Source organism: Pyxicephalus adspersus, chromosome 3 (assembly GCF_032062135.1).
Source record: "Pyxicephalus adspersus chromosome 3, UCB_Pads_2.0, whole genome shotgun sequence".
In the NCBI taxonomy this organism is placed as follows: domain Eukaryota; kingdom Metazoa; phylum Chordata; class Amphibia; order Anura; family Pyxicephalidae; genus Pyxicephalus; species Pyxicephalus adspersus.
The window spans coordinates 155,768,681-155,793,125 of record NC_092860.1 but is presented as its reverse complement, the minus strand read 5'-3'; the positions used below and the strand labels follow the sequence as shown (position 1 = coordinate 155,793,125).

Here is a 24,445-nt window from a genome sequence, read left to right as displayed (position 1 = left end):
TAACCTTGCTCTCTTGATTGTTGACAGGATGAAGTCCTTAAAGAGACAGTATCCCAGTGCCCTGGTGCAAACGTCCCCACAGATTTTGCCACCTTCCCATCATCTGACTTTATTAAGGTGAGTCTGGAAGGTTTGTGGGTGCTCTGTATGAAAATGATTTGTTGTTCCTCTAGCAAAGCCCAGGATAGATCTCTGCAGCTTTCCCCTGTGACAGCAAAGAACAAAATGATTTTCAGTCACTGAGTGGGTTTATGATTTTGCATTAAAGTAAAAATAAAAAAAGGGAGCTCACAATGATCAGACTTTGTATGATTTTTTTTTTTAAAACAGGTCAGTAGTGTGTATGGCCCCCCATGGGTCTGTCTGCAATTTGGACAAGGTTTGGACATTCTTCTGAGGGCAGATGGTACCCTTGAGGGTTCTCCAGACGTGGATCAGGGAATTCGTGAGCTCATGAGAGCTTTAGTGCTATGTTCTGGAGTCAGGTGCATAAACAGGGTTTAGCCCCAAAAATTTGTTTTAGCAAGCTGGGGTGAAATTGTAGGCAGGTGGCAGCCCATGCTGGTATTGTGATCCAGCTCTTCAGTAACCACCCGAAAACAGCCCGGTGGTTAACTGAAATGTTTTGGGGGGTTGTGCTGAGCACTGATAAATACTTCCTGTCCCAGAGGTTCTCACTTGGTGTTAGATTTGGGGAACACAGGGCCAGTAAATGCCTTTGTAGTCCTGCCAACATACTCTGGCCACATGACATTGTCCTACCCTAGGAAGAACTCATCACTAGCTTAAGATCTGATGATGGGTCTGAGAATTAGATCCCGCTACAACAGTCAGCGAAGGCACATGTAGGTCCTCTCGGGGATATATGCCAAGCAGTCATACTAGATGATGTTACAGGCAGCATAACGTTCACCATGGCATCTCGGGACTCCTTCAAGCCCTTGCCTAATGTTCTTTAAACAGTACCAGGCTGTGAAATGGGTCCCAATACAGGACATTATGCCCACATGCCACCCTCAGGGCGTGTGTCTCTGACTGGTCAGAGTTATGCGCACATGTTCCTGCTGAAGGTCATCTTTTAGGGCTTTGGCAGGGCTCTTCTTGTTCCTCCTCACACAAAGACAAAGATACTGGTCCTGCTGCCCTGTCCATTTCTTTCTCTGTTATCTCCTTCTTGCCCTGTACTAGAGGGCACAGCAAACCTTCTTGTGATGGTACATATGAATAGAGGTATTGCACCCTCATTGGGCTGTAGGTACCACCCCATGCAGCTGTACGGTAGTGACAGGGGCCACTGGCAGAACGCAGGACAGATGACAAGAACAGAGACATGATCTGTGGTAAAACCTGTCCCTCTGTGGGGCATTGCACCAAAGTAGGAGAAATCGATGCACAATCATTTACACTTTTTTTACAGGACAGATATTCTAGTTTGATGGAGTCGATGTTATATTGTGTTGATTGGGCATTCCAACAAACTGGTAATAACCTCCTTTTAATTGTTTTGCCAACAGGCCAAAGAGGAGAAGAAAGAAGACACGGTTTACATTGGCAAAGTGATGCTTCCTTGCCAGGCGGGACAAGGACAGATCCACCGTCTGGTTCTAACACCGGAACAGCTGCACGAACTGCACGGTCGCCTTATTAGCTAAAGAGAAGTGGGCTCTGCAGGAAGGATCACCCACCACACGGGGGCAGAGCAGAAGGGGCAGGCAGACCCACACACATCTGCCCTGCCAACACTGGCTGACTGCTTTGTTTTCTTTCTAATACCAAGTCCCTGGAGTGCTAGAAAGCTGCACACTAATATGACGAGCAGTAGTTACCCCAACTCTCCTCCATTACAGACCAAATAATAAAGTGTCACTCTTCTGAGGAATATATGCAGCGCTTGTAAAGATGCTGTCCTGGAAAGCTCCCAGTATGGAGGAAGGCTTCTTCCTTTTATCCTTGGATTGCTGTGTGCCTGCTGGTCATCAAAGACCCTGATATCCTCCACCATGATGTCCATCCAGCGGCATGTCTAAGTGCTTTATAGTTCAGTTGGTAGACCCCATATGATATGGCCGCCAATCGGTCGGGCACTATGGTGGAAGTTGTCAGCCCTTCAGTTAGCATTTATGTATGTTGTCCCCTTGTGTCCTTACAGGTTGCTTATTGATGTTCCTGTTTTGCTCAGTGTATGGAATTTTTGCACAAATGCATCATTCTATGGGTCTATCGCAGCAAACCAGGGTGCCTCTAGAAGGCGTATTCCTGGAACTGTGGGTGATTTACTTCCTACGGTGCCAGGAAGCCATGCAGGCCTAATGCCAGCTACATGACACCAGGGATATATTTAATTACTAAAAGGGGGATACTGACCACTAACCCTATCCTAGTAAACAGGATCTAGCAATGGGTTCTTTAAAACCTGGGAATTCTTTTAAGGTTTTTTTCTGGGGGGTAAACGATTAAGAAAAGCTGTTTTTTTAAAAGCTTCAAGAAAATGACCTGTAAGGGGTGTATTAATAAATGATCTCCCTGTCAATTCGTACATGAATTTATTAAAAAAAGAAAGTTTTTCTGACAATTGGCCACTAGATGGCAGAACAAGCCATTGTATGTGGATTCTAAATGCTATCAATGAACTTCCAGCTGATTTGGCAGCGGAATTATTTATAAATCTTACCCCCCCTGTGTACGTCACTCAGGAAACACTAATTGTGTAGGTTGGGTGAGTTCTGCCCTTCATCCCGCTGCAGCTCCAATATTGCGACTTGTCAGATGATGTTACAGGATGGGGTCCTGCGTTCTATTTGGAGTCTCTCTGTCTTCGGTGTGCCTGCACAGCTGTGGTTCTTATATATTCTATTTATCAGCGTTTGCTTTTTCTGTACGCACTCTTAATAAACTGAAGGATAGAACATGGATGGGTCGCTGCTCTCTTATTACTGCTGGGGCTGTCTGGTGACTTTACATATTGTGCAGGGAGATTTGTAATGATGGGTGAAGTGTTCATGGCTCCTGTTGTCATACGGTACTGCTCCCAGGGTCCGGCCCTCCCGATTGGTTCAGTATTTTAAAGATGAAATAGAGTGCAGTGTATCACTATGCTGGGCATGGGCTGACCAAACACCTATATTCCTGCTACTGTCAGAAATATCTCCTCCTAGTGGCACTAGCTGTGTCAGTTTGCATCCATTAAAAAAAAAAAATCAGTATAAGTATGGTGGCTGCCATCTTGTGTGTGGCAGGGTGATCCTGCCATCCACTACTCTCCTTCATCTCCATCCCCTGTCCTCTGTTACTGCCTAAGCTCCTCACTCAAACTCTGCAACCAGTCAAGAAATCAGTGTGTTGTCATCCGCCATATCAAATCCCTGCACAGTGCTATCATCATCATTCTCCTTACAGCACGGTATCATCAACACCTTCCTTATAACTGGGCACTGCTTGCAGCAATCTCTTCCTCTGTACATTTGGTCTGTTTAATGAAACATTCATTGATATTCAGTTGCTTTGCGGTTCCTTATTCTCTCATCTTGTTATATTTTGTGGCCAGGCAGAATATAAAATTGGTAAAAATTAATTTACAATATAAATAGAGAACTTGGAATTGTGTGTGTCCAGTTTCAGATACATTGGCGTAATTCTAGATTTAGCCACTAGGGGGTTGAAGAGAATGTAAATCACATGTTACCGCACACAGCTGTGTTCAGCATTGGAGCTGCCTGCACCTTCTATGATATAAAACATGTGCTGTGGTTACAGTTGTCGCTGTAACAGGAAGTGCCTGATCTGTGACCTTCATGGCAGGATTGGGGTGTTGTCATGTGTGATGATTGGCGTTTGTAGCGCCCTACACAAAATATCTCGTTGTGGGAGTAATAACATTCTGGCTGTCGTACCTGAGGAGAAGCAGATGGTGGAAATGTTTCCCGGCACCACTCCAAGGCTGCAGATATAAATATTTACCCAGTCTCTTACCTCTCTGCTGAATAAACTTCCCAGGAAATTATCGGAAGTCAATTATCCTCCACAGCTTCCCGTCCTGCCGAGACGCTGAAGGTGCTGCAATAGCGGACATCTCGGCCCTGTGCTTTCTAATTGTATGTAGGGACTCTCCAGTGCTTTATGCTGGCAGAGCTGAGTAATAGTCACACCCCTTAGCCCATATCTTCATATTCCAGGGTCCTGTGCTGGCAGAGCGGAGTGATAGCCACATCCCTTAGCGTGTGTCTTCCCACTACAGTGTTCTGTACTGGAATAGCTGAGTAATAGTCACACTCTTCAGCATGTATCCTTGCATTTTAGTGTTCTGTACTGGCAGAGCTGAGTAATAGTCACACCTCTTAGCGTGTCCTCCCACTCCAGTGCTCTGTGCTGGCAGAGCTGAGTAATAGTCACACCCCTTTACTCGTATCCTCATTTTCCAGGGTCCTGTGCTGGCAGAGCTGAGTAATAGTCACACCTCTTAACATATACCCTCCCACTACAGTGCTCTGTGCTGACATAGCTGAGTATTAGTCACACCCCACAGCGTGTATCCTCATATTCCAGGGTCCTGTGCTGGCAGAGCTGAGTATTAGTCACACCCCTTTACTCGTATCCTCATATTCCAGTGCTCTGTGCTGGCAGAGCTGAGTAGCAGTCACACCCCTCAGCACAATCTTCAAGCTCCTGCTTGGTAATAGTCACACTCCTAACCACAAGTGTTCTGTCTGATGCTGTAACTGGGCCACATCGGTAGCTCTAGGACAATGGGGATCGCTAGTACAATGTCTGAGCATCCATTTATTTCTGTGGCTTTTATTGGCTAAGATCTGTGTAATACCCTTGTTGATATCCCAGGCTGAATTTTCTGAGCACTACAACCACCAGCATTCTTCTGTGACTTCAGTGAACTCGAACCTGATTGGCCACCTTTTGTTTACATCATGGCAGCTGCCTGTAATTTCCTGAGGAAGTAAAATGGTGTCACCCCCCTACATAATGTACAGGAAGTTACACATTGTGTGTTCTGTACATTGCATAGGACCCTTAACCTTCCGGGCTGTGCAACGCATTGTGATGTAACAGTGTGTGCGTTCCTGTATATTACATGCTAGGTGCTGATATTAGGCTAAAGAGAGGTAACTTTTCTGTCCATGACCCCAGTGGATAGATTACCCTCACTTCCTGTCCCTGTGACAACCCTACACAAAAATCCTTGTTAAGCATAGTCCTCAAAAACCTGACACCTGGGGGTGTTAAACACCTGTGTCCCCTACTGTGCTGAATGGTTCCTCCCATCACCCCTTCACATGTTTAATGGTTTCTCCTGTCACCCCCTATGCCATGCACTTAGTGGTCCCTCCAACTGCCCCTTTGCCACTAATGTAATGATCTCTCCCATTGCTCCCTACCCAGAAGTTTTAATAGGACCTCACATGTTCCCCCGCCTGGGGCAGACTTAGGAGGCGCAAAGTGTGCCACTGCATGAGGGCCTCAGCCCCTGTTGGTGCAACGGGTGCCCCGTTTGTTCTGCGTGGAGCCCCAAGTCAGTTCTGCATAGGGTCCCCCCTGTTGGCTTTGTCACACCCCTAAAAGGTTCCTCCTATCACCCCCTATGCTATTCACTTATGGTTCCTCCTATGGCCCCCTATACCACACACCAGTTGGTTCCTCCCATTACCCCCTTTATCACACCCTTTATCATCCCATTGCTTCTCATGCCACACACTAATTCGTTCTTTCTATAATCCCCTATGCCACGCCCTAATGCTCCCTCCCAATGCCCCCTAGGCCTTGCCCTTAATGGTTTTGCCCATCACCCCCAATGCCACTCACTCAATGACTTCTGTCACTCCCCTTTTCCATACATATAATGGTTCCTTCTTTTGTCCCCAGTGCCACCCATTTAGTGGTTCCTCCCATCAACCCAATGCCATTTTAGGTTCTCCCACCAGCCCCTATGCCCTGCATTGATTGGTTCTTTTGTAGCCCCCTCTGCCACACGCTGGTTTCCCCCATTACCCACTTTGCCATAGAAGGAAGCAGAGCCCACTCATGTAATATATGTCTAGAGGTGGGCAAATTGTACAAATTTCATTGGATTTGGCCAAAATTTGTTTCAAATTCACCACTTACATTAAAAGTGTGCATTCAGATAAATTTGGATAATTTCCCCCCCTCTGAATATTCGGTTCCCCCCCCCCGCTAATGACACGCTAACATACACACATGTGAATCTTCCAGCCACATGGCGCTGTCCTGCTAGCCGGGTCATGTGACCAGAAGGGTGACCTCATGTGTTTTCTTCCGCTCGGAGTTTATAAGAAGTGTTTATAAGAAGTGCCGGCTCCCCCATAGGGAAATAAAACAATAAAACAATACTCAGGATTCTTCTCTGGAGGAGGAAGTCAGCGCTGGGGCCATTCAACAAGAAAAAAAACACCAGCGAGAGCTTTTACTCCCTTTCACCCCAGCAATCAGACCCACGGGGTATTAGGATACTGGGGTGACCCCATTACCAGGGATTGTTTTAGATCAGTGGGCCCTGGGCAATTACGATATGGGGCCCCAAAGGCGGAGCATTCCCTGCAGTTTGATGCAGCTGTGCCCTGTGTAGGTTTTAGTATAAGGCAAACTGGGCATTTGCTCAAGGCCTCCCACATTTTCCAGGGCCCCAATTGACGGGATTGTGCATTTGGGGCCCCTTCTTTAAATTTGCCCACTTGGTATCAAACCACCCCTGCTTGTAGCCTCTTGGTTTCTGGTGGGGTCATTCCAGACCTGACAGTGTAGGCGGGGCCCCTAATCCTTGCCAATCTACATGGATGGGGGCCCTTAGGGTATAAATTGAAATCCAGGCAGCTACAGGACAGAAGCGGGTTAGAATGATGACTCAGTGGGCGGAGTTTAGACCTTTTACTGCAGGAAACCCTCCTGGGGCGGTTAGAGGGGCAGATCATATCGAGGTTAGGTGGCCGGGTTGGGTTTTTTATGGAGGAAGTTGTGGGGAGCTGTGGCTGCACAATAATAAACTGCGGATGCCAAAATCCATCCTCCCACCATGAGGTGACCCCCACTATCAGCTACCAATCATCATTTCTGCTCCGATCATCCGGCACCATCTATATGAGGCCCTGCTCAGTGCTGTTCCCAGCTGTGATCACACTAATCACACACAGCCTGATATTAACTTTCATCATGTTGGCGATGGAAGCAAGACACAAAGGATGACAGGTGCCCACAAGGACAGTCAGGGGGCAAATAGGAGGGTGGGGTATTTTGGGGGATATTATGGGAGTCAGAAAGGAGAGTGGGGGTTAGGCTGAAAGTCAGTGGGACAGTAAGGGGACTGGGTGGGCATTCAGGTGGGCACAGAGGACAAAAGCTGTCTACAGGGACACTCTGGGGCAAATACGGTGTTTGGAAGGGGAGTATGGGGACCTTCAGGGGGCAGAGCGGAGGATGGGGTTTATAAGGACGTTAGCTGGTGGGCACAGAAGAAGGTGGAGGGGGCATTCATGGGGCCACAGAGGAAAGTGAAGGGTTATGGTGACAGAAAAAGAGAGAAAGGCACCGAGAAAGGTGCAGAGGGTTACAGGAACAATCAAGGGTGCAGATAGGAGGGTGGAAGGTTACAGGGGCATTAAGGGGGCACTTAGGAGGGTAATGGGGTTACGGTGACATTCAGGGGGCACTTAGGAGGGTAATGGGGTTACGGTGACATCCGGGGGGAACCTAGGAGGGTAATGGGGTTACGGTGACATTCAGGGGGCACCTAGGAGGGTAATGGGGTTACGGTGACATTCAGGGGGCACTTAGGAGGGTAATGGGGTTACGGTGACATCTGGGGGGAACTTAGGAGGGTAATGGGGTTTTGGTGACATTCAGGGGGCACCTAGGAGGGTAATGGGGATACGGTGACATCCGGGGGGCACTTAGGAGGGTAAACACATCAATATCTATCTGTATATATAGAGTTGAGGCGCGCACAGTGGCGTGCATGACTCCCACTACCACCATTCGTCACAGAGCCGTATCTTTGATGGCATGATGGGATATCTGGGATCATTTCATTATCTGTGCAATGGTTGGAGGTGATAAATGATGCAATTCTTATCTCACATTCCTTCCTCCACACTCAGCAGGTAGGTTGCCCCAGATCACCCCGTACCCTTCTCTCCCCTTAATATACACTGACAGGTCACATGGCACTGACTGGCTCTGTTCCCAGGTGCAATCTGGAGCAGGCTAGAAATAATGTAAGAGCAGACATGAATAGAGCGCCCCCCTGTGTCTGGTCATCAGATTAACCCCCCTCCAGAATGAAGACTGGTCCTAGATGTACTCAGATATAAGCCCTTAGCATGGTACTGACTGGGTCTGTTCCCAGATTTCTGAATCTGAAAGAAACAATATGGTGCCCAGTGCAAAAAAATGGGGCCAGACAAGAATAGAGCGCCCCCCTTGTGACCAGTCCTCAGATTCCCCCCATCCAGAATGAAGACTGGTCATAGATACTCAGATATAAGTCTATCACATGCCACTGAGACTTCTTTACATGTTAAAGAAGCAATATTAAGCCAGGTGTAAATATTGTGAGACCAGATGTGAACACAGCGCCCCCCACTGACCAGTCCCCAGATCCCCCATCCAGATTAAATGATTGGTCCTAGATACTCAGATATTAACCCATCACACTGCACTGAGTCCTCTTTACACATTCCTAAATCTGACAGAGGCAATATGAATCTGGGTGGAAATAATGTGAGAGCAGCCACAATCAGAGCGACCCCTTGTGTCTGATCCTGGAATCCCCCTATCCAGAATGAAGTCCTGGATACTCAGATATAAGTCCTTCACATGGCACTGACTGGGCCTGTTCCCAGATTTTTGAATCTGAAGGAAGCAATATGGTGCCGGGTGGAAATAATGTAGAGCAAACTTAAACAGAATGCCCCCCCTGTGTCCAGTCCTAGATACTCAAATATAAGCCCATCACATGGCACTAACTGGGCCTGTTCCCAGATTTCTGAATCTAAAGGAGCAATATGGTTTCAGGTGGAAATAACGTAGAGCAAACATGAACACAGCGGCCCCCTATGTCCAGTCCTAGATACTCAGATATAAGCCCTTTCACATGGCACTGACTGGGTCTATTTAGATGTTTCTGAATAAGTCAAACATAACACAGCGCTAGATGGAAATAACATGAGAGCAGAGCGCCCCCTGTGTCCGGTCCCCAGATGGCTGCTGTTTCTGCCCCCTCAGAGTCCATGCTAGGCTGGCTTTCCCATTTATTGGTCAGAACCACAGGAAGCTGGGCGGAGCCATTAGGGAAGATGGTGATTGGGTATAGGAAATAAAATGCTTTCCGCAGAGGGATGCCGAGTGGGCAGTTCTATGTGATCAGTGGGCGGAGTCTTCATCCAAACAGGGCATTACTGTGGGGGTAAGTAGTTGAAATTTGCTGTAGTATTAGGCCTAGAGGATCGGAGATTATGTTGGGAACCCTGGCCGGGCCCTCAAAATAATAGGGCCCAACATACCCCTTGTACCACCTAAACGGCGGCCATGTTTTTACCTTTTTTTATGTAAATGAAGGGAGGTGAGTGGTAAGTTTCTGGTTTCTCCTGTAATTGCAGCTGTGGTAAGCCTTGGGGGAGGGGAGAGCTCTTGTGTCACCCGGGGTCATCGGAGGGTTAATCCTCATTTAAGCAGAATTCCCCTTCAGGGCTTTTCCTCCAATTTCAAAGCAAATGCAGAAAATTCCTCCCTGTGCTGGAGGGAGGGAAATTCATCATCCCCGGTGATCCTGCCAACAAGATCTCACAGGTCCTATTATAGGGTGACAACGCTCCGTCCTTGTCTCCCAAATGGGATTTTCCGTTGTCACCCCTACAGGAAATAGTGACTACAAGTGGACATTTCAATAGGAATTTCACAGGGGTGTTGCCACGATAAGAGAATTCAATGTAGTCACAGCCCCATAACACGGGAGCTGTTCTGTCCTCCTGTAATACGTCCTGTCTAAGGGTGACAACGCCAGCTAAGCAGCATGCATTTAGAAACTGTGTTGTCACCCTGATACAGGAAGTGGTTTAGGACCTTTCCTGATCCTCAGACCATGGGGGGTGTTCTGTAGTCCTAAATCACTTCCTGTTTTAGGGTGTCAACGCTATTCCTTAACATATTCTGTCCAGCTAGCGTTGTCACCCTTAAGTGTTAGAGGATAACAGAACAGCCCCCTATGCAATGGGGATCAGGAATATATTCTGTAGTCCTATAACACTTCCTCTCTAAGGGTGGGAACGCTATTTATAAATACATTCTGTCCAGCCAAAGTTGTCACCCCAGGACAGCCTGATCCCTTTAACTAGGGGGGGCTCTGTAGTCCTCATTAAATGTCCCCAAAACCAGTGACCCTATAAAACCATTCCAGGGTAGCAATGTGGACCGGTCTGCACATGGAGAAGCTATTATTTGGGTGTCCAGGGGCCCCTGGTTGGAGTTACCCTTTAATCCCCATTTGCTCTGCCCTGCACTGACAATAAAACATCTGGATGTGTGGCCCCTCCCCTTGGGCGGGGCAGAGGAGCCAGGCAGCCTAATATTACAATTAGGCGGAGCTGCTGTACATAGTGAGGGTGGAAATGGGCGGGGCAAAGGAATCAGGCAGCCTATTATTACAGATGGGCGGAGCGGCTGTACATAGTGAGGGCGGAGATGGGCGTGGTTATGGGCGGGGCCTGTGCATCACAGCTGGATATATATAGAGAGAGAAGGGGGAGGCTGGCTGGGCGATGAGCGCTACTAAAGTCCCGGGATGGGGACCAGCTGGGAATTTGGCCCTCAGAAAGGAGTTCGGTGGTTCTGGATTTGTACCCTGCTACTGCTGGTGACCCCTTTATCTGCCCCACAGCCGGCTGTCGGTGAGTGAGGGGTGAAAGGGGAATTCTGCTTTCTAGGGATGGAAAAACTTTAATTCTGCAGCCGGTGAGGAACTACAAGTCCCAGCATGGACTGATAGGAGTTGTAGTCCCTCACCATGCAGCTGATGTTTCCTTCTACTTCTTCCCTCTGCTGCTGGATGGCAGTTAGGTCAGGCTGGGGCTGCAGAGGTCTGTAGAAGGGTTTTTTTTTTGGGGGCGGGGGCAGGAAAGGGTTAACGGCTCACTGTGTGATAGAGATGAATGATCGGATGAATGATCGGATGAATGATTGGATGGATGGATGGTCTGAGAGCTGACAATCCAAGGGCTCCGCATATACAGAGCTCAGCACGTGTATATGGCCCCAATCAGGAGATACCATGGAAGTAATAGGAAAGGAATGAGAGGGGGGGCCCAGCAGGGGGTTGTTAGGGGTCCCATCTGGGGTATCTGCTTAGCTCTGGGGCCGATGTTATGTGGGAGCGCTGGGCGACATCGGTGGTCCCAATGTAAAGGGGACCCCCACCGACTGCATATGTAAAGGGGACCCCCACTGACCCCCAATATAAAGTGAACCCCAACGACCCCAATGTAAAGGGGACCCCACACTGACCCCCAATGTAAAGGGGACCCCCACCGACCCCCAATGTAAAGGGGACCTCGCACTGACTCCCAATGTACAAGACATTCCTCCCACTGACCCCAATGTAAAGGGGACCCCACACTGACCCCCAAAGTAAAGGGGACCCCACACTGACCCCCAATGTAAAGGGGACCCCCACCGACCCCCAATGTAAAGGGGACCCCACACTGACCCCCAATGTAAAGGGGACCTCACACTGACCTCCAATGTACGAGACATTCCCCCACTGACCCCCAATGTAAGGGACATCCTTCCTAAATTCCACCAATATGATGAGAACTCTCCCCACTTTCCACCAATGTAACTGACCACAAACATATAGGACAATATTTTCACTGCCCAAAAAAAGTAAGGAGCATTGTGACCACCAATGTAAGGGGGGACATTCCTCTTACTGCCCCCCAATGTATGGGACATTCCTCCCACAGACCCCCAATGTATGGGGCATTCCTCCCACAGACCCCCAAAGTACGGGACATTCCTCCCACAGACCCCCCAATGTACGGGACATTCCTCCCACAGACCCCCAATGTATGGGACATTCCTTCTACTGACCCCCAATGTATGACATGTGGTAGGTGGGTACCTATCGGGGGTCTGCTCGTCCTATCAGTCCACGTGTCGGGTTGGTGGCATTGATGATGGTGGCGCCACCTTATGAAGCCACGTTGGCCACCATTTGTATTTCTTTGCTCGCCACAATCCCTACAATCCTCATCTATTCTCCCAACATTCACCCTCAGCAATCTAATACTACGGATTGAGTGAATAATGAGGTGAATCGCCTGGTTTAGGCTGGTGAATATGCTCTAGTTTAGGAAATGAATGCGAGTGAATGTTCATTATGCCTGATCTGTATTTTCTCTGTGAAGCTCAAAGCAGCCAATCAGCCTTTGTTTGGCGTATATTGAAGTGTAAGCTCTTTGGCCCAGCGCTGTAGTTTCCATGCTGGGATGTTTTGTGTGGAGCTCTCACGTGAATGGAGCCCCCATATAAAGTGAATGTCTGGCAGGTGGCCAGTGCGCAGTCCCTAAACTCCGGGGCCCCTTCTTCTGGTAATGGGGCCCATAAGACTTCAGGCTAATGAGGGAACTATGAAAGGGTTTCACATATAAGACCCCAATGAGTCCTGATAAATGATTCCAACCCTCCTGGGTCATGGGAAAGGAGCCGGATCAGAACCCCCCATCCCCCTCCTCTCCAAGCCTGCCAACATGATAATTACAGGAATTGTATTGGGGCCCCTCCAACAATTTACAATCTGCGGGGTCACCGGGGGTATTTATTCTCACAGATACAGCAGGGAAATCGCAGGTTTGGGCAATATGGGGCTGTGTTGGAATTGAAGTAAAGCAAAGCCCCCGCTGCCTCTATAGATCATGTGACATTGACATGTTCCAACACATGCCATGGAGAGGTAGGGGCCACAGCTGCTATGGGACCCTCATTAAAACATTTCCAAACACTGTACAATGTTGCAGCCTAACTAGGACTGTCCCCCCCCCCTTCCTGTAGATGCCACTTACCCCTCATGCAAGTGGTGTCCCTGCCCTGTGAATGATGGGACGCCCCCAGGTGGACACACGCTGCACTCACAGAGCTCCTGTGGGGTCCCAGGTGAAAAGGTGACATACCAGCCTCTAATACCCCCGGATTATGTCTGGCCATTGTTTTGGGATTATATGGTACTCTCATGTTACCCCCAGGGGCAGAATTTGTCAGACTGCCTCATTTTATGACCCCCTTTCACCTTCAAATTCCACCGCGAGGGAAATCCAACACAGAGGTGAGAAGAGCTCTCCCCTTACAGCGCTGGGGACCTGGTTATCATTATAGGAACAACAGCTGCATGGAGTATGTATAGGTCACCCCTATAATGTGGGGGTATTTATATATCTCATAACATGCTCGGGGTGCCTTAGAGCTGCACGTGGCCAGGAAAAGGGGGGCAGTTATCATGTCACCCCCCATTCTGGTACCATGCCCTGTTCTTTCCCTCAACACTGGGGTGTCCCTTTATATTGGGGGCAAGGACCTCTTCGTGATATCACATGATTGGGGGAGGGGGGTGCGATGGGACCTAGAGAGAGGTGCAGGAGGACACGGAACGTTCTGGTCACATTCATGCGATTCATCTTTATCTAACCACAAGGACACCAATGTAATATATTGCAGCTCAGATGTGGTGACCGCTTTAGTTTTCTACCTTCATTTTCAGCAAGTACAGAATGTGTGTGACAACACGTTTGCTTTATCGATAAAATACACTTATCGCTGTCACCCAAGGACCGGACGTGTGTTACTGGCAGGATCATTAAGTAAAGAGGAATTTACCTCATGAATAGGAGAACCTGTGGAGAGCATATCCCAGTTATTTTACCCCCTGTGTCATGTTCCCACAAATCCCATGCTTGCATTACATATCAGATGACAGCATTATGTTCCGAAGGTTTGCAATTCCCTAACCAGCAATGTCCAACCAATGCCCATTTTACCAAAAATCCCCTGCTGGCCCCCATTGTACCCGTGTGTGCAGTGTTCAGCAGCGGATTGGCTGGTGTGTGATTTTTGGATTTGCAGTAGTGCTGTGACTTGCAGCTATCGCAGGCCCTGTGTGTATTGCATTGGCAGATGGCGGGCGGTTGGCTCTCCTTTGGAATATTTTACCCTCTAGGGAATGCGGCTTCCTTCCTCCTCCATGTCTGGGCCCTCTCTGCCCTCCATATGGATCCGCACAGACAGGTGAATGCTTCCTGCACAATGCTGCGTAGAGGTGCAGCCTTACATCCCCATTCAGGTCTATGGAGGCCGGAAGCTGCATGCCCAGTCAGCCGCAACTCAAATGCAACTGCAAATTGTTCCCAGCCACTCCAATACAGATGAATGGGGGCAATCCGCTACAATCTGCCTTGAGCTACAGGTGGGGGTATTGGTGGTAGTAATGGATAATGGACTGTCCTACGCACCATTAGGCTACCTGTCTACAACCCAACCCCCACCTCCCTGCCCCAAGCTCACCGATTGGCTGAAATGAATTAGCGATTTTGTAACTCGTGTCATTTTGTTTTTGATGTCTCATATTGCTCTTCCTGCACATTTCTTTATAGAGCTGTTAAACCACACTGACTTCCATATCCTTTTATCTCGTTTCTGGTAAGCGATGTTTCATATTGCTATCTGCGCCTTCCAATCACTGATCTGCGCTCGCTGCTCGCTCCTCGGTTCATTATCAGGACGCAAACAATCAGATCTGTCCTTATTTGGTCTGAAAAACACAACAAACGTTCCAGTGATGAGCCTGACTCCTGCGAGAATGCGTTGGATCTGCAGCCAGCTACAAACTGCTCATCAGGGCGGGGTGCAGCCCAAATATTGTCATGGGGGACTACAGTGTAGCTGGGGCAGCAACCATTGGGCCCTGAATTATACATAAAATACAGCACGGGTATATTTCCTATTTACCACTTGCAGCCATTAGGGGGCGAGCTTGAGATGTTTTAAATGATTCAAGTAATAGAGGAAGGATCCATTTCTGGATTTGGGGGGGATATTTCATACAATACAGGGCAGCTATGCTATGAGTAGTGCGAGGGGCTGAGGATGATTGACACCACGGCTGGCATGCAGACCCCATGCAGATAATGCGCTTTTGTTACTCTACAGAGCGGGAAATATAACGCATTATCCAGCACGTTTCCCCATTTCCTTTCCACATATTGAAGTCTGCTCCCTATATGTATATTCCATATGTCACGTCACATGACCAGCCAAAGAGAATTGTATGTCATGCTGGCCAAGGACTGCGTGACCACATTGCATGTTACATGCTGTACTGCATGATGTCAGGAAGGAAGGAGGCCGTGTATGATAACTTCCCATCATCAGGCCGAGTACTGGGGGGAAATCAAAGTCACAGTCATCTATAATGGAGATAAACAATGCAGAAAAATTGGAAAAATTTTGGCAAAATTTGCTTCAATTTTAGCTGGGGGCTTTTATCTCACCGGCTTCCTATTTGCTGACAGCTTGGTGACCCGAGCACACGGCTGTGACCAAAACAACCCCCCACTAGGGCGGCTCCACATATGTGTGTTGGGCCTAGGTATACCCCCCCCAACACTGCCCCCTATATGTATATTCTATATGTCACATCCTATGACCAGCCAAAGATTATTGTATGTCATGCTGACCAAGGACTAGGTGCAAAGTCCATGATGACCACGTTGTATGTTGTACTGCATGTCAGGAAGGAAGGGGGCCCCGTATGAGGACTTCCCATCATCAGAGTACTGGGGGGAAATCACAGTCACAGTCATCCATAGGGGGGGGGGGGCACTAAAAAGTTTGCCCTGGGGGGGTCACCACTGCCAAATCTGCTGAGGACCAATAAAAAATAAGAAAGAAGTTCAGGGATTGCAAAAGCCCCACTTTGGGGGTTACTGGGCGGAGTCACAGCTCTCTCATTTGCATAACCCATCCCCATTCCTACTTCTATTAAAGGGGTACAAAGCACCCCGGATTCACTTTTTTTAATGAATATTCCAAAATTCCTTTGCAATAGGCAAAAATTATATCAAAACAACAGCCCATCCCCCATCACCCCACCATGGGGCCGGTGCTGAGCGGACGCTTTAGTCTTCCATGTCTTGGCAGGCGGTGATGATTTTGGATGATGATGGGAAGTCGGCTGTGCCAAGGCATGGTCTGGCTGGAGGAATATTAATCCCCAGCGCCTTGTTGTAGTTCCAGATTATAAACAATAGGCCGCCACCGTCTCAGCCAATGGGGATCATCCCATACATGGTGGGTTAAAGGGCCCAGGGGATCCAGTGGGGTGATCCAATCCAGGTAGGTTGGTTTACTAGTGTGTGCATCACATGACCAGACATGCAGAACGACATATGCCGTGGCATGTAGAACACACGTGCAGCTGTTTCCCTGGCATGTATATTATTCAGCATATGCGTGTCATGGTGGGGGAAGGGTGTGAATTTTATTCCGGGGCCCCCCTGCCAGGTGCTGAACAAATGTTGTGCCAAACCATTCTTTGTTTTACTTACAAAGGATTCCCTGAGCACTGTGAGTTGGCTGACAGACAGCAATGACATTCTGCCATGTGACCTCGTTTTTCCGTGTGAATGGACTGATCAGTATCTCAGCTTCAGCTACAGAGCTCTGTAAACAGTTTCAATAAAAGGAGCTGACAGCGCCATCTGCTGGCTTTAAAAGAAAGTACATTTAAATTGTGGAATATTTACCAAAATAGTCCAAATAATTTAGGATGAATATTAAAAAAATTGTACAAAAACTTCTACTCACTTTCTTTAATAAAGATGTATTGATTGATGTAAATCTGTCATTGTCCTGGAGGGGATATCTGGGGGTGTTATCAGCTCAGGCAGGAGATTGGGGGGTCCCTATGGGCGCCCTACAACCTGACAGGGAGAGAATACAGAAGAAGAAGTAAATCACAGCACCACCAGCCATCCCTGAGAAGTATAACTGCAGGAGGCAGACTTGGGTATTCCTGGCATCGGCCATTGCTGCCAGATGACTGCCATGGCAGAATGAGGGCGCACACAGCCAAATGTCACATTTTATAGCTGATTCTGAGCATTTACCAATCAGAATAAACTTCTGTTTCCAGGGGCAACACACGGGGAAGAAGTGAGTGCGACGTGGCTGCTGAATGGACGTATCCGGAGGTCGGTGACCCTGCAGGATAAGGTAGGTGACCTCTGTAGACGTATTTGCACTGGGAGCACTCCGATTACTTTCAATCCTCGGCTATACCACATCAGGCGTACAGGGCCAGCAGATTTTGTCCTGCTGGGCCCTCAGGGGCCAAAATCCTGGCATGGGCCGGGTGGCAGGACATGCGGTGTCACATGCAGTTGTTTTGTGCTGCTTGGCGTATAAATATGAATGGTGGGGTCACCGGAGTGTGAATGGTAATGGCCGCGTTGCTATTCATTGGTAAATCCCAAATGCACCCTGGCAGGGGGACACCTAGGAGGGGGGGCTGGGGATGTTAGAATAAAGGGGCTCCACCCCTGATATCTCAATAAGAGGAACCTGTCACCCCTCTGTAATGAAGTCACATAGGGCTCTTAGCAGTCTCCTTGTGATAGCAATAAAGTTTAGTATTCAAAATATAATAATAATACCTGTCTATCCCACCGACCTATAAGGCACAGAGTACGAGGTCACCTGACCATCACATTGACCTAAAAGACCAAGAGTATGAGGTCACCTGACCATCACACCGACCTATAACCCCATAAGTATGAGGTCACCTGCCCATCACACGGACCTATATGGCCATAAGTATGAGGTCACCTGACTATCACACTGACCTATATGGCCAAGAGTATGAGGTCACCTGACTATCACACTGACCTATAAGGCCAAGAGGATGAGGTCACCTGACCATCACACCGACCTATATGGCCATAAGTATGAGGTCACCTGACCATCACACTGACCTATAGACAATTGTGCTTTTCCAGCCTTATAGTCATGGTTTGGTGAGGGTTGTTTCCTGGTCCACCATGACTGTGCCGGGGGTACAATGCCAGCGCCGGCCATGGTTTGACCATTCTGGTGAGGAGGAAGTGGAGTGTCCTGCACAGAGCTCAGACCCCTACTGACCACGTACAGGGTGAATTAGAATGGTGACCCCGATCTTCTCACCTACCGTCATCACCAGACCCCAGCAATGGGCACCCTCCAAAACCTTGTAGAAAGCCTTCCATGGAGGACTAACCCCATACTAATGGTTGGGAATGGGAGGCCTCCTATAGGGGTGAAGGGGGTCAGATGGCCCGGATAGTACAGATCCTGTGGTCCGATGCTGATGGTTCTGACAATAACATGTTTATTTATCCTGCAAGTCCGTGTGATCACTCCATGCAGCGCTCCTGTGTATGTTGGCGCTCTCTCGTTAACAATAACATGAGTGAAGGGAGGAGGACACACATCTCAGGGTTCAGGTCTCAGTCCTGGCAGAACCTGACTTGGCCCAGAGATGGTGGAGGGAGAGGACTGTTATTATAAGTCAGAGATCTGGCAGGAAGGATCATTATTACAACCAGATCCCTCCATGGGATGTCCCCCCACCCCCGCCCGCTGTTATTACATTCATAGACTTTAACCCTTTCATCCTAAAACCTTTCCAGATTCCCAAAGACTGCTCAGTCCTTATTCACTGCGAGGGGAGAACAGTAAAGTACAGTCACCGATAAAAGAACACACCACATTAATAATCGTGGCTGCCACGTACATTCACCCACCAATGTTACCAAAATCTACCAAACCATTCACCCGGCGTGAAATAATAATAGAAAATTTTAAGTGAAAGTGAAGCTGGCATCCTCTTCCCCAAATCATTCTGATTCACCATAACAGAGCTGATTCACTCTGACTTCCCCATTACAGAGAAATAGAACCGTTGTTTCCCCTTTTTCTATCAAAGACCAAAACTATTATTTGTGGTTGGGGGTCCTGAGTGCCCCTTTAGGAGGAATTCTGACTCACCACCTGGAGAATGCATGGAGCGCATTTTGAGAGGTGTGACTGCACATGTGATGCATGGTGCATGCGATTCGCAGAGCTATAAAGCGGCATGAAGCAGTGCAGTAACCGCAGCTCTATGGGGCCCCAACATGGAATTTAAACCGGCACCCCTCCCCCTTCTGTGATATCCCTACACCACCGATGATGGTCCTCTAGCTACAGATCTCACCGCCCCAGGGCTAATTTTTGACACTATTTGGGCCCCCCATACATCAGGAGCCCCACTACAATAGAGTTTTCCCCTTCACATTATTTTTCCCTTTACTTCAGAGTCCCCAATCCCAACTGGTCCCCACATTGCACATCAGGGAACCTCCTTTACATAAGACGCCATACATTAAATCATTGGTTCCTCTTTACATCAGAGCCCCCTTTTACATCTGGACCTCATATTTCACATCAGAGTACCCCCACCTTTACATCCGAATCCCCTTTACATAACACTGCACGCTTTAAATCAGAGGTCCCCTTTACATCTGGACCCCCAAAATTTAAATCAGAGGCCCCCCTTCACATCTGGACCCCCAAAATTTTAATCAGAGGTCCCCCTTCACATCTGGACCCCCAAAATTTAAATCAGAGGTCCTGCTTCACATCTTGACCCCCATTTCACATCAGAGACCCCCTTCACATCTGGACCCCCCATTTTACATCAAAGCCCCCTTCAGATTTGGACCCCTCATTTTATATCAGAGCCACCCTTTCACATCTGGACCCCCCATTTTACATCAGAGTCCCCCTTTACTCCTGGACCCCCCATTTCACATCAAAGCCCCCCTTCACATGTAGTCCCCCTATTTTACATCAGAGCCCCCCTTCACATGAGATTTGCATCCCCTATCAGAGCCCCCCTTCAGATTTGGACCCCCTATTTTACCTCAGAGTCTCCTTTTACATTCATTCCAGGGTCCTTTTTAAACCAGAATCCCCCTTCACATCAAAGTCCCATCTGCATATAAGGAGCCCCCTCTAACATTAGTGTCCGCAGCTTCATATTAGAGTCCCTCTTTATGTCAAAATTCCCTCTCCATGTTAGTCCATTTTTCATAACCCCCCCCTCCCCCTTACATCAAGTCCATCTTTTATATTGGGAGTCCCCCTAAATATCTGGACACTCCTTTGCATTAGCATTCCCCTTTCACAGCTGGACCCCCCCATTTCACACCATACTGCCCGTTACATCAGTGGTTTACTTTAGTAATAATGTCCCCCTCTTCACATCAGAACCCCCCCCCCTCTGATTAGTGTCCCCAGCTTCACATCAGAGATCCCCTTTACACCCAAATCCCCTTCTTCATAGTTCCACAATCACCTTAACTGATGATCCTGCCAGTAACATTTCTTGTCTCAGGGTAACAGTGCTCACTCCTCACCCTTTATCTATAGAGAAGCAGCGTTGTCACTTGAGAAAGCATGTAAGGACTACAGAACACGCCCCTTTCCTATCCCCCCTATATAGGTAGGAGGGGTTATGTAGTTCCCAGCTGATAGGGCAGAAAGTTGGGACCCTTCTTTGGGATTGAGTGCAGAGAAGGTTACAAGGATTTCTGGCAGGATAACCCGGTATTTATTTTCTATCTGCTGAAAGCTAACATTAATACGTTTATTATTTATATAATGATGATGCTGGGATCCTCTTCCCTGATTCACTCACTGACTCACCGGAATCAATCTGATTCATTCTGCCTTCCACATTCATCTTTTTTGAATTAAAGGATCATTCCACCCAAATATTGCTCTGTAAATGGTCTGTGGCTGTTATGTTTTTTTTTTCATTCCTCCGGGAGCACCTCTTAGCTCCGCCCCTGAGGAGCAATTCTAACTTATTATCAACTTTTTTATATTGTAAAGAGAATCAAAACTCAATCGGGATTTACATGAGGCCTCCATGATGGTGACCCTGGGAGATCCCTGCACAAACATGGCTCTGTCCTTCTGGGGAGGTAGACACAGGAAGTCATTTTTATGGGGAGTCATGTGACCTCAGTTAGAGGTAATACTTGGTCTGTTTTCAATTAGCCGTGTTGTAAACAAGGTCTGATGGTAATTTGGAGGAGGATCGGTGGCTTTTCCCATAGCGAGTGAGGCACAAAGAATTTAAATTTCGGGAATAATTGTTTCCTTCCCAACTCAGGAATTTTATCTCAGTATCTCTGCAATTATCTGGCTCCATGGAGGAAAGATGGGGGGGTTCCATCTGCAATTTACCACTTAACCAGTCACCTTCCCCATACATTCCATGTGTGAACATAGGGGATTCACTGCAGTGCTTGTATCAGGCAGCTAGGTGGCAGCACACCTTAATACGTTGGGGTACATGGGTTTGATCCCCAGGTATGGCACTGCATGGAGTGTGTAGTCTGCCAATGAGCCCCTTGGTTTTTCGCCTAAAACATCATCTGGAGAGTTCCCACCATTGGGCACTGACCACCATTTACAATAGCAACACGGCTCTGCCAGTTGGTTGCACAGACGTCATCGAGTGTTCCCATTGGCTGGTCGTTCTTAGGGAGGGCTCCCAGGATTAGAAAGAATCACATGACCTCATCAGATGGCCAGTTTTTACATTTGCTCTTTATGACTCCAGGATCTTAAGGTTTCCATTTCCTACATTGGGGTCACCAAACAATCACAACACAATCCAATTTCTCTACTGGGTTCAGAATGATCACATGACCTCACACCGCCAGCCTTATATTCATTGGCTCTAAATACCAAATGGGCTCCGTCACAGTGCCTGGTTCCAAATGATCACGAGGCCGACGAGGCTTCCTAAGTTTAATATTTAGAGGTGGGGTGAATATGTTGACTGTCCAGTCTGGGTATGGGGTACACAAGGGAACTTGAGGGTTCCACAGAATCACCATGAGGAGATTACCAGCATGAGGACACCAGGTTACTTTAATGAAGGACCACACAAGGTTTAGCTTCCCAAACTTACAAAGAAAGAGTGCAGGAGAAGGGAAAGACCAGAAAAAAGGAAGAGCAATGGCAAGATGAGATTTAGGACATGAAATGGTCTCCACCACCAGTATTCTACAAATCCCAGACATTTCAATCAAGGTGTCTAAGGTTGCTTCGAGTCCGTTAGAATTCTAGGAACAACTGGACCTATCACTGAAGTCTGGAAGAACTAATGAAAATTGTCCCCCAATGCCAGGAGATGATGGGCCATGTTGGACTAACCTTCTCCAAGCTCACATATAACACTGGTGGACCCATCATAGACATCTATGACCACAACTGCTGTCCTTCTTTGCCATGTCATGGCCAATTCCATGACCACCTCTTATAATGAAAGGTGTTCTTCTTTTCTATGTCATACATTTGGCAGTTATGGTGGATGGTTCTCCTAACTCTCCCCAGGAGGACCCATTGCTCTACTCTATGGCCACCATTGGCCACCAAGGTCATAATGTGGGAGTCATGCTAGATGACTGTTAGATAGATGCATGGCTTTATTCCATGACTACCACGGCTGAAATCTGTTCTTAATGACCACTCTCCAAACTCTCTTGATAGACCTATTGTTCTGGACCATCATGGACCATTTCAATGTCATAAAATTTGGAACCATGCTGGATGACCATTCTCCAAGTTCTCGCTGGATAGACCCATTGCTCTACTCAACGACGACCACTGATGAGTTGTTCTTCTTTCCCATGTTATAAAATTGGGCGCCATGCTGGATGGTTCTCCAAACTCTCCCTAGATAGACCCATTGCTCCTCACAATGGACACTGCTGCTCAAAGCTGTCCTTCTTTTCTACATGGTAAATTTTGGAGCCATGCTGGATGACCATTCTCCAAGCTCTCACTTGAGAGATTTATAGCTTAGTTCTATGACCACCTTTGTCAAATCATGTAATAATATCGGAAGCCATGCTGGATGACCATTCTCCAAGCACTCACTAGACTCATTGCTCCAAGACCACCACTGATGAAAGGTGTTCTTTTTTTGCCATGTCAAACACTAGGAGCCATGTTTGATGGCCATTTGAATGGCCTATCACTTGTAGACCTGTCATTGTAATCTATGGCCACAACTGTTGAGAGGTGTCCTTTGTTGTCATGCCAAGAATCTTACAGCCATGCTAGATGACCATTCTCCAAACTCTCACTAGACTTACCCATCACCAATGAAATCTGTTCTTCTTTGCCTTATTATAAAACTGGAAGCCATATTGGATAACCATTCTCCAAACTCTTACAAAACATTGACATCAATTATACAATGATGATGGAACAAATGTCAGTGTTGACATGGACCTTTTCCACTTTCCATGTGGAATATTTGCCATCCTCAGCCATAAATGTTATCTCACATCTGCAAGCATTAACGTCTGGATGGACCTCGGATCAGGTATGTGCCGAATGAATGACGTTCATGGCAAAATCTATCTTTCCATCTCAGTCAGTAAAAATACTTTTCTATCTTCTGCAGCCAAAAAGCCACCCGTTACTTTCACAACGATGATGTTTTTAAAAATTTAGATCAATCTTGCTGTGTCAAATCTGAAATGACACCTGTTATCTTGGGAACCGCATTTCCTGGGCTTCCGGTGGTTTCTCATAAAAGGTTACCTCCCTTCCTGCCTTATGCATGGCAGCTCATAGATTCTTCCATGGGTGGAGGTGATATCGAGTTTATATTATCTTCTCTGTCCCTTATTAGGAGAGAAGAAGAGCAGAGCCCAACAGGACATGACTACTAAGCCATCATGGCTGCTGAGCCCCTGACCATTCCCATGATCCCCTGGGGGTACAAACGTGGAGCTGGTTTTGCTCTTTCAGAAGCCACGGAACTCATAGATCCCCTTAAAACTGAATAAGCCATGGTTTATAAAAAGCCGTTTAGGGGACTAATAATGCACCCATGGAGGGTCCATATCACCAAACCCTTGGTTAGGTTCAACCAGACCAATGCCTACAGCACCCAATTCTCAACCAGAGAACCCTACGGTTCCTCCAGAAGTTGCCAGAGCTGCTTTAGCCTTACCATCCAATGGCTCCTGTTCCGGGTCTAACGCCACAAAAATAACCCCAATGAACTTTAAAAATTGAATTCGGATAAAAAGAACATTCTTCACGAACATCAATATTGCATGTAGTTCCTTGAAACCTGAACATTTTTTTAGGGGTTCCTTGGGGATAAAAAGGTTGAGAAAGGGTGACCTAGAGCCCCCCAATTCATAGCAGCCCCAGTACCAATGGGTGGCTCTCTTCCCATGGGTGGGAATGGAAAAAGGGCCTCTTATTCACTGTATACCAACCCAAAAGTGCTCTGTAGTGCAATCAATTAACTCAGCACCTGGTAGGTATT

The 24,445-nt window shown here is 47.7% G+C and overlaps 2 protein-coding genes across 3 annotated transcripts in view; both read left to right on the top strand.

Moving 5' to 3' along the window:
• The window catches only part of DCTN1 (dynactin subunit 1), a gene marked incomplete at its 5' end in the record, with an annotated part of 37,815 nt that extends 34,905 nt beyond the window's left edge, over nucleotides 1–2,910 (top strand). For both annotated transcript variants that reach the window (XM_072406742.1, XM_072406741.1), the window contains 2 exon segments: nucleotides 28–117; nucleotides 1,515–2,910. In XM_072406742.1, the coding sequence (XP_072262843.1) occupies nucleotides 28–117; nucleotides 1,515–1,652 (228 nt within the window).
• A 7,837-nt stretch (nucleotides 2,911–10,747) lies between these two features.
• LOC140327353 (disintegrin and metalloproteinase domain-containing protein 33-like) overlaps nucleotides 10,748–24,445 on the top strand; it is a 36,286-nt gene continuing 22,588 nt past the window's right edge. The window contains exons 1-2 of the mRNA XM_072406740.1: nucleotides 10,748–10,904; nucleotides 17,195–17,274. Of these exons, the coding sequence (XP_072262841.1) occupies nucleotides 10,799–10,904; nucleotides 17,195–17,274 (186 nt within the window). The 5' untranslated portion in view covers nucleotides 10,748–10,798. The remainder of the gene's footprint in view (nucleotides 10,905–17,194; nucleotides 17,275–24,445) is intronic.